The 10,223-nt window shown below is 39.3% G+C and overlaps 1 protein-coding gene across 1 annotated transcript; it reads right to left on the reverse strand.

Annotated features, from left to right (window-relative positions):
• Positions 1-2,961: 2,961 nt before the first annotated feature.
• On the reverse strand, positions 2,962-9,443 carry LOC131365077 (uncharacterized). Its single transcript, XM_058408687.1, has 5 exons — positions 9,381-9,443; positions 8,470-8,748; positions 7,275-7,481; positions 5,513-5,608; positions 2,962-3,103 (listed from the first exon to the last, which is right to left on the reverse strand). The coding sequence occupies exons 1-5, from the start codon at positions 9,439-9,441 to the stop codon at positions 3,051-3,053; spliced, it is 696 nt and encodes a 231-aa protein (XP_058264670.1). The 5' UTR covers positions 9,442-9,443; the 3' UTR covers positions 2,962-3,050.
• Between the last annotated feature and the right edge of the window lie 780 nt (positions 9,444-10,223).

The following is a 10,223-nucleotide window of genomic DNA, read 5'->3' on the forward strand; positions in this document are numbered from 1 at the left end:
GTGATCACAAACTGTGACACGTTAGCAGACATTCTGTTAGAAACTTCACGGATGCTAATGGCTACACTAAGGGGGAGTTCCCACACCTGTGCATGGACCATGTGTGATGTCTTTATTTTTCTCCCTTTTATTGATTATCATCATCATCATCTCTCGGGACATCATCATCATCATCATCATCTCTCGGGACATCATCATCATCATCTCTTGGGACGGTCTTCACTGATTGAACACGAATAACATTTACATTTCCGGCATTTGGCAGACGCTCTTATCCAGAGCAACATACAAAAGCGTCTTTAAGTCTCTATCATTAAAAAAAAAACACACGTTCAATAGGTTACAGATTTAGGATACCATTAGCCTAAAACTGAGTTGGTGTTTTTTTTTTTTTTAAACATGTAACAATACATAAAAATGGGGAAAAATAGCTAAAGAAAATAGCTAAAGAAAAAGCTAGTTTAAGTGCTTCAGGAAAAGGTAGGTCTTCAGACGTTGTTTGAAGACGACCCGTGACTCTGCTGTACGGACATCTAGGGGAAGTTCATCCCACCACCTCGGTGCCAGAACAGAGAAGAGTCTAGATGAATACCTACCTTTTACCCTGAGAGATGGTGGGACCAGTCGGGCAGTGCTAGTGGACCTGAGGGAGCAAGGTGCAGTGTGAGGAGTAATAAGATCTTTGAGGTAAGATGGAGCTGGTCCATTCTTGGCTTTGTAGAAAAGCATCAGTGTTTTGAATACCAGAGGCCAGTGGAGGAGCAGCAGTGGGGTGGTGTGGGAGAACTTAGGCAGGTTGAAAACAAGCTGTGCAGCTGCATTTTGGATCATTTGCAGTGGACGAGTTGTATTCAGAGGAAGACCTGCCAGTAAAGAGTTGCAGTAGTCCAGTCTCGAAATAACCAGAGACTGAACAAGCACTTGAGTAGACTGTGTGGATAGAAATGGTCAAATCCTTCTGATGTTGTACAGAAGAAACCGACATGAGTGTGTCACATTAGTAACATGGGAGGAAAAGGACAGTTGATTGTCCATGGTTACCCCAAGGTTGTGAGCAGTGGCTGAAGGGGAGGTCATTGAGTTGTTCAGAGATAATGCAAGATCCTGGGGATGAATCACCTGGGATGACCAGCAGTTCAGTTTTGCTGGGATTGAGTTTCAGCTGATGAGCCGTCATCCAAGATGAAATGTTCGCCAGACATGCTGAGATCCGAGCAGAAGTTGTGGTATCTGAGGGAGGGAAGGAGAAGAATAGTTGGGTGTCATCAGCATAGCAGTGGTATGAAAAGCCATGTAAGGATATAACTTTGTCAAGAGAGTGAGTCTAGAGGGAGAAACAAAATCACCTTATTCACATGAATGGTGAAGTAAACTGCTTTATAGTGTGTGAGACATTACACATTACACATCTCCTTCATGGACTAAATTAGAGATAAAAACCTCACTGCAGGATTCTTAGTTTTTACTTCAGTCTTGTGGACCCCAACAATATAGAGTGGACACGTGTTTATTTTGACTAAACACCACAGAACAGTCGGCTTTGTTTGTGTTTCTCATTGCTTGAACATTGGTTTATTTCATTTGTTTAGATTAAATAAAGCAGTTTCATGATCAAAATCTGGACACACAGGTTTCCATGTTTTCATAGCGGATGAGGAGGCTCCATATCCTGGTATCTAGAGGGTTACATAATATTAATGTTATAAAGATGGTGAGTGCTGGTTTAATGGTCAGATATTCAGGAGCCCAGAATTTTGAAGTCATTAAATGTTTAAAGATGAAACTGAAACAAAGATGAAGATGTGTTGAAGAAAACCGCTCTGAGCCTCGAACATCTGATTGTCTTAGTGATTATTGCCTCAGTAATTTATTTCTGGTTTTTGCTTTGATCATATTTTTGATTTTCTCAATGTAAGTTTTAAGAAGAATAATTATTTATAATGTATTAACTTCTAAATGTCTTTATTTCCTATTTCTAATTCCTTTACTTTTTTTTATTTCTTATTTAATATTTTAGTGAATTTGAAGAGAACCAGAAGTTTAGATTTTATTGGAGAAATTATCTGAATGAAATCTTAATTATGAAAGACTTCATTTTTTTTGTTTGTTTATTAATTTATTTAAGATCTTGAAGTCTTAGAATGGTGGTTTAGTGGTTAATACTTTCGCCTCACAGCTCCAGCGTCCTGGGTTTGAGTCTCGCTCCTGCTCACTGTGTGTGTGGTGTTCTCCCTGCACTTGGTGGGTCTCCTCTGGGTGCTCTGGTTTCCTCCCACAGTCTTACATGTTGATTGGAGTCTCTAAATTGCCTGTAATGTGTGTGTGCCCTGCGATGGGTTGGCACTCTGTCCAGGGTGTATCCTGCCTTGATGACTGATGACGCTGATGACTGATGAGGCTCCCCGTGACCCGAGGATAGAATGAAATGAAAAAAGTCTTAGAACTGAAAGATGGTGTGGATTGTTATGTGAAAGTGAGGAAGTTGATCAGTTTTTTATAGTCACACTCCACTAGGTGGAGGTAGTGACTGAAACCTGGGACATTACACCAGTAATAAACAGACAGGAAGTAGCAGGAACTCTGTAGAATTCAGGAAATGATGAAGACATGCAGTGGTGTGGATCAGGAGACAGAACCAGACTGTAAACATAAAGAGAAATTCTCTCTGTCACTCAGAAAACCTCTTCCAAACTGTACAGAGGTAACGATCACACCACTGAGGAGATCTCTCACCCAGGAAGTGATGTAATAAATAAAAACAGGAAGCTCTAAGCTAAAGACAGCTCACAATCTCAAAATTTTTAATAAAATAAACTAAAATCAGCAGAGACTTAAACTTCCACACAGCGTTTATTTAATAACATGACAAACAGTTTCAGCTAAAAGATTTATTACAGACTAATTTAAAATTACAGTCTGATGAACAAACAAAACAACATCAAATATTCTGTTTAACCTTCTATATGTTTTTTTTTGCTTTTTTAATGATACTGTTGGACATTAATGTGTGAGATTAATGTGTGTGTGTGTGTGTGTGTTTTAATGTGTGATCATGGGTGTGAAGCCAGACAATAAACCTCTTTTTTTGGGATCATCTGGTCACCTGCAGAGAAACACAGTCTGATTACTGAATTATCTCATCACTCTCACACACAGCAATGCTGTCATTCTCTTCTTTTCTTTAATTAAATAACACACAGGGAAATAAATTACAATTACACCTTTCAACACTGAAAATAACAATATATGCTATATATTTACAAAAAAATATCATATTACATATACTTATATACGTATAGAAACTGATCAGCCATAACATTATGACCACTGAGAGGTAACATGAATAAGACTGATGATCTCCTCATCATGGCCCCTGTTAGTGGGTGGGATATATCAGGCAGCAAGTCAACATTTTGTCCTCAAAGTTGATGTTAGAAGCAGGAAAAATGGACAAGTGTAAGGATTTGAGTGAGTTTGACCAAAAGGACCAAATTGTGATGGCTAGATCACTGGATCAGAGCATCTCCAAAACTGCAGCTCTTGTGGGGTGTTCCCGGTCTGCAGTGGTCAGTATCTATCAAAAGTGGTCCAAGGAAGGAACAGTGGTGAACCGGTGACAGGGTCATGGGCAGTCAAGGCTCATTGATGCACGTGGGGAGTGAAGGCTGGCCCGTGTGATCCGATCCAACAGACGAGCTACTGTTGCTCAAACTGCTGAAGAAGTTAATGCTAGCTCTGACAGAAAGGGGTCAGAATACACAGTGCAGGACAGTTTGTTGTGTATGGGGCTGATAACCACAGACCAAGTCAGGGTGACCATGCTGACCCCTGTGCACCACCGAAAGCACCAAAAAAGCAACAATGGGCACATGGTCATCGGAACTGGACCACGGACCAATGGAAGAAGGTGTCCTGGTCTGATGAATCAGGTTTTCTTTTCCATCACGTGGATGGCCGGGTGCGTGTGCATCTCTCACCTGGGGAACACATGGCACCAGGATGCACTATGGGAAGAAGACGAGGTGGTGGAGGCAGTGTCCTGCTTTGGGCAATGTTCTGCTCGGAAACCTTGGGTCCTGCCGTCCATGTGAATGTTACTTTGACACGTACCACCTACCTAAGCATTGCTGTGTTCACACTGCACGATGGATCGGTTTCACCCTCCGTGACTTCACAATAGAAAGAATCGCCACCAACTCTGTCTGCTCCGCAAACTGCGTTTCACAACCAAATGTACGTGAGAAATAATAAGGAAATAACGCAAAATCACACGTGAGAACTGATGTGCCTGGTCAAGCAAATGTTTCTGCTTTATTTCTCTTTAATGGAATTATAAAGCTTATTTATTCTGATATAAATTATATTTAAGATGTTTTTGTCTGATAAAAACCTATAAACTGCCCTGTATCTCGCTCTCTCATTGGCTGTAGGTCATCACCGAGGAATTTTTCAGTCAGAACTCCTTTCACACTGCAGACTTTGAGTCCCAGGATTTTGAATCACTCATCAGCGATTCTCTCAGATCGCGTCTTTGGTAATTCACACTGCACGATTGTCACTCGCGTGCACGAGCTCCGATTTGCCTCCGATTTCAGGCATTTGTCTGCGATTTTGCTAAACCTGTCAGTGACTGAAAATTAGGGCTAAAATTGTGCAGTGTGAACAAGGCATAACATTAACCACAGACATTTCCTCTGTTCTTTCCTCCTGCTTCACACAATGCTTTAGGGTTTAGTGCAGAACATAAAACAGCACAAATAACCAGACACTACACTACTGAACACACTGCACTGTGCCTGAATTCCACCCAGACCCACTAGATCCAAACTGACCACTGCCGAGGCCAGACTCCCCAGCATTAGCCAGGAGACAGTATGTGTCCACCAGGGAATTGAGATACTCCTTCACCTGCAAAAAACTCACATTTTTACACTGACTTTTTTTTCCTACTTTTGTGATTATTTGTATTAATGAACCTCATGCATCTGCATCCAACCTCCAAGCATCTGCCTCGAGACTAAAGGAAGTGATTTATGGGAATTGATTTCACAACAAGGAAACAGTTGATTATTTTCCTGTAACATCACATGATGAAGTTTTGTATTTCTCCTACACCACAGTAATTTTCCAATGATTACAAATTTATTTATTAATATTTTGTACACATATAGCTACGTTGCTATGTTAACCTGTTTCTGTTCTCTGTGGTCACTGTGGCATAAGTTGTGAAAAAACAAAGCGTCATGCAGAGATGTGGAAGTTCACTGGTGTGAAAACCACAGAGACTGGTCCACAGATGTAGAAAATAAAAAAGGATATCATCCTTCAACACAACGAGTGTGTGAGTGTCTGTGAGAAAACACTACAGGACTGAACACTTGTTGGGTTTGACTGAACAAATCCTGATAATCCTCATTATTTTACCCAGAGAATATCAGGCTGTAGTGTGCAGTCAGACTTTACTGGATGTTTAACACTGAACTGTAGTCCTGATACCTGCCTTGTTTTTTACCTGTCTGGTTTTTCCCTGATTTCGTTTCCATTGCCTTTGTTGTGTGTGTCTGAGTCGGTGATGTTTGTCCGGTCTCCTGATTCATGACCGTCGAGTCTAGAACATAAAAGTAGATCAACATCTGAACTGGTCATGTTTGTGTCTGTTCCTTCACATTACATCAACATGCTTCTCATTAAAGAAATCAGGACCTTAACTGGATTTGTAGTTGGGCAGGTGATATGACAGAAATATCACAAATATCATGACTATCAAAGACATTGCAGAGGTGTGGACCGGACCTGGGTCTTCAGCAGGAGAACTTCTGTTCTACTCATGGTACACAGCTCCAGACCCAAAGGCAAGATAAAAATCAGACTGAGGATTTAATTAAGAGAATAACTAAAGCTAACTAACAGAGAAGTACACTAAGGAAAAAGGAAACAACTGGAAAACTGAACACACAAACCAAAACCATGAGACTGGGGACTCAAACACAAACTAGTACTGATTAACAAAGACTCAGCAAAGACTAACACAAAACAACAGGTATATACAGTATAGAGGAAGCAATCAGGAGAACCTGAGGGACACATGTGCATTGGGGTGGGGGTGGGGGGTACAGGATACAGGATCGGGGTGGACAAACACACGTGGAAACACAAAACATAAACTAAAGCACATGCTACAAAAACACAACAGTGACAGATAAAGTCCTGCTAGGTCCCCATCAGGTGGTCTGACAGGAAAATGTCCAAGCAGTCTATGACAACAGTGCTGATTGGTCAGAAGGTGTTATTATCAGCTCATGCACTGGGATGTGTAATTTTGATAACATAATAAATCATTGAGTAACAGATTTAACAGTACAGTAAACTTTTCTGTAGGAGATTCCAGTTCAAGTCCAAAAAATTATTCTTAAAAGTGTATCTGTATTCTGTACACAAATGGTTTTACTGTTAAACATTTAGGAAACGGTCACTGATATGGGACGTTAGCTGATGATAGAAAGCAGAAAGCTCAGTGAATTTATTCAATTCATCTACATACATCAGTTCCATGTGATAGTTTGTTTTCTCACATCCAACATGATTTCCTCTTATTCACTAATATTCTACTGCACTCTAGTCATGCTAAATTAGTCATGATAATTAGCATTAGACATACAAATTGCTAAGTGTGACTAGCGCTGCAGAATCTAGTAGTTACTCAGTGGTTTGACGTGTTATACAGAAGTGTTACAGTCTCACACGTCCTACACATACACTCATTAAAGATGGAAGTGAGAAATTTCATTGATTATTATTAAGTCTCTGTTATACACACTTTAGTGATGAATACAACATTATTTATTTATTTATTTATTTATTTATTTTTGTGAGAGGTTAGTTTCATAAAATGGCCGCCTCTGACTCCATTTCCCATCAGCCACCACCACTTCTAATCCTCTGACTCCTGATTAAACTCCAGTTTTCAGTTTCCTGCTGATTAGTTTGGTTATTTCTAACCTGCTGCTTGTTAAGTCTCTGGTGTGTGTTTGTGTTTCTCGTGGTTTTGTTTTGTTCATTTTATAAATTGTTTGTTTTGTTCTGAATTAAAATAATCTGCACTTGATTCAGTCTCGACGCCACTGATGTTTATTTTCAGATGATTTTACACAGGATTTATTTTTGCTTTCATATTTCCAGTGTGGTTTTAAACACAAACATGTTGAAATGTAACTTTACATGTTTTTCACACACGTGATTATGTTTAAAAAGTCTACAAGGTCTCTCATTCTCACCTGTAGTCCTGATACCTGAAGATCCTTCATCATCTTCTACACTGGTCATGAGAATGGTGTTTGGAGAAGCTCCATGTTCACTCTGAGTCACTCTGGTGCTGGTCACTCTTGCTGTAGTCGTCTGTGTGGACTGGTTCTTCTGTGTGGACTGGTTCTTCTGTGTGGACTGGTTCTTCTGTGTGGACTGGTTCTCCTCTCCTACTCTCTCTGTAGGAATATAACTGAGTGTGAATACATTATTGAGAATGAACAGATGATGTGTTCTGAACAGATACAGATATGAACTGGTATTGCTGTGTGACTGTGGACTGGAATCCTGCTGAACACAATACAATATTCACTCAAGTGGGACGACTTTTATGTGAGTGTTAGTGATCAGAGGACAAACTACACAAACCACCATCATTATTACTCAAATAATATTCATATCTGTTTAGATAAACACTTTATCTGTTTACTCTGAATGATTTTATCATGATGTATAACATGTAATGTAAAAATGTCTGTAAGTATCATGAGGTGATATTTGTGTCATCACACAGCCCTAATACACACAATCACATTACTACACTCTTATTCACTCTTATATTTCCAGTTTGGTTTTAATTCATGTACAAACTGAAATCCTCTAAAACTGAAGCACTGTTAGTCATATCAGCTTCATGTTTTAATCCACATTAACCACCAACATTAACCACAGACATTTCCTCTGTTCTTTCCTCCTGCTTCACACAATGCTTTAGGGTTTAGTGCAGAAAATAAAACAGCACAAATAACCAGACACTACACTACTGAACACACTGCATGTTCACACTCTGACTACACTTAGAACACTGCTGTTGTGTGTAATGTCTTACATTGTGTTTATTGCATTGTTCAGATGTGTGTATTATATTTTGTGCACTGCTGGTTTTTACACTACATTTTGTTGTGGTAGTGATTTCTGTGTGTGTGTGTGTGTGTGTCTGTGTGTGTGTGTGTGTGTGTGTGTCTGTGTGTGTGTGTGTTCTCAGTCTGTATTTCACTCTACTGTAGACTTACAATGACAATAAACCTCTCTAATCTAATCTCTATCAGAGAAAGATTCACAAACAGCTGTAACCATGGTAACATGTAATACACACACACACACATACACACACCTGTGTGAAAGGAGAACAATGCAAAATCACACAGTTATGGACATTACACCCACCTTTTAACGGAGTGACCGTCAGATTGACCACAGGAACAGTGTTACAGAAGTAAATCCCCGAGTCTGAGGGAGACACTCTCTTTATCAGCAGTGATAAATCACTTAACACACTGTATCTGTGATCTGGATCAGGTCTGTGTTTAACAGTGATGTCTCCATGTTCAGCAGTGAGGATGGAGCTTCTCCCTTCATCAAGACCTTTATCCCAAATCACTTTACCATCATTTTCACAGTAGAGAAACGTGTTATTCCCCTCTGTGAGACTCTGATTCAAGACGGCTGTAAAAACAAAAATACACACAGAAATGTGATCAGCAGAACATGACAAGAATATCACCATAGCAACCATCTTCAGATTTTACACAAAATTATAAATAATCATAAATACAAGACTCTTCATGTGCTTTACATCCTGATAATGTTGATGTTTATAATTCATAAAGTTTCCATTAATAATAACATCCATTAATTCCATTAATAACTACGGTGTGTGTGTGTGTGTTACATTAACATACTGAGTAACAGGGTGGTTTGATAAAGCAGAGTTACTGTTAGCAACCTGAAGTGGATTATTTTCCTGTAACCATTAATCCACGTCCCCAAGTGTTTTATTCCTTTTATACCCCAATTTTTATTTATTAAAGAATTACAGCTGACTTTCTCCATTTAAAGTTTCATGTTAATGTTGCAGAATATCAGAGAAATGAGTTACTTCCTGTTCTCACTAACATTACAGCAGCTATAATCAGTCAAATCCCTCAGAAAACTTCACCATAACCGTTCCACATGTTCTTTAATCTGTGATGGAGCTGTGAGTTCATTAACGATAACGTATCAGAATGAGAACATTGATCTAAACCTACATCAGTGGGAACGTGTGCTGTGTATAAAGTGTCTTGTGGTTTACTCACCGCTGTGAGCCGTGTGTACAGAGACACAGAGCAGGAGACAGGTTACAGAGAGAACCCTCATCATCTACTGTCTTTAGGAAACTGACCTGAGAGGGTTTGGGGTTGAGTTTTCAAACCAGTAAGAGGAAGTGACATCACACAGACTGCTGCACTGTGTCTAAAGAACAACATTCTGCTGGTGCTTCTGCTGAGCTTCATGTCTTATTTTTACATAAAGCTTTTAAATGATTTTTGTTTCCAGAATACAGAAAAAAACAAGATTTCAAAAAGTCAAAGTCAAAAGAAGCTTTACTGTCACTTTAACCATATATAGCTGATGCAGTACACAGTGAAGTGAAACAACGTTCCTCCTGGACCAGAGGTGCTACACAGAACACAAAGTACAGATGACCAAATGGACAAACATAGAGCTAAACTAAACTATTCCTGCAAGGTGCATTCTTTACAAACTAAACATACAACATAAGTGCACAAGACAGATGACAAGACAAGACACAACGCCAACTCAAAAAAAATAAAAAACAGTGTTAACAGTGGGTGCAAAGACAGATAGAAACAGGTTAGCACAGTGAATATATTTGTAGAAGTAACAAAGTAATTTAAGTTAGAACAGATCTATTTAGTTAAAGTGGCCAAGTGAACAGTTATAAATATTTAAAAGTATTTATAAAATATTTAAAGTTGAAACAAGATCAATTTAAAAGTGACCTATGCATGTATACAGGACAAATTTTGTACGTGTGTGTGTGTGTGTGTGTGTCTGTGTCCAGCTCACTTCAGTTCTCTGTTCAGATACCTGATTGCCTGAGGGAAGAAACTGTTTAACAGTCTGGTTGTGAGGGT

This window comes from Hemibagrus wyckioides, linkage group LG14 (genome assembly GCF_019097595.1).
Source record: "Hemibagrus wyckioides isolate EC202008001 linkage group LG14, SWU_Hwy_1.0, whole genome shotgun sequence".
In the NCBI taxonomy this organism is placed as follows: domain Eukaryota; kingdom Metazoa; phylum Chordata; class Actinopteri; order Siluriformes; family Bagridae; genus Hemibagrus; species Hemibagrus wyckioides.

Excerpts from the sequence above, each read along its gene's own strand:
- LOC131365077 (XM_058408687.1), bottom strand. The coding sequence starts at position 9,441 with ATGAGGGTTCTCTCTGTAACCTGTCTCCTGCTCTGTGTCTCTGTACAC. Across the intron at positions 7,482-8,469 it reads GACGGTCACTCCGTTAAAAG|AGAGAGTAGGAGAGGAGAAC; the intron begins GTGGGTGTAATG and ends ATATTCCTACAG. Across the intron at positions 3,104-5,512 it reads ATCAGGGAAAAACCAGACAG|GTGACCAGATGATCCCAAAA; the intron begins GTAAAAAACAAG and ends GTTTCTCTGCAG.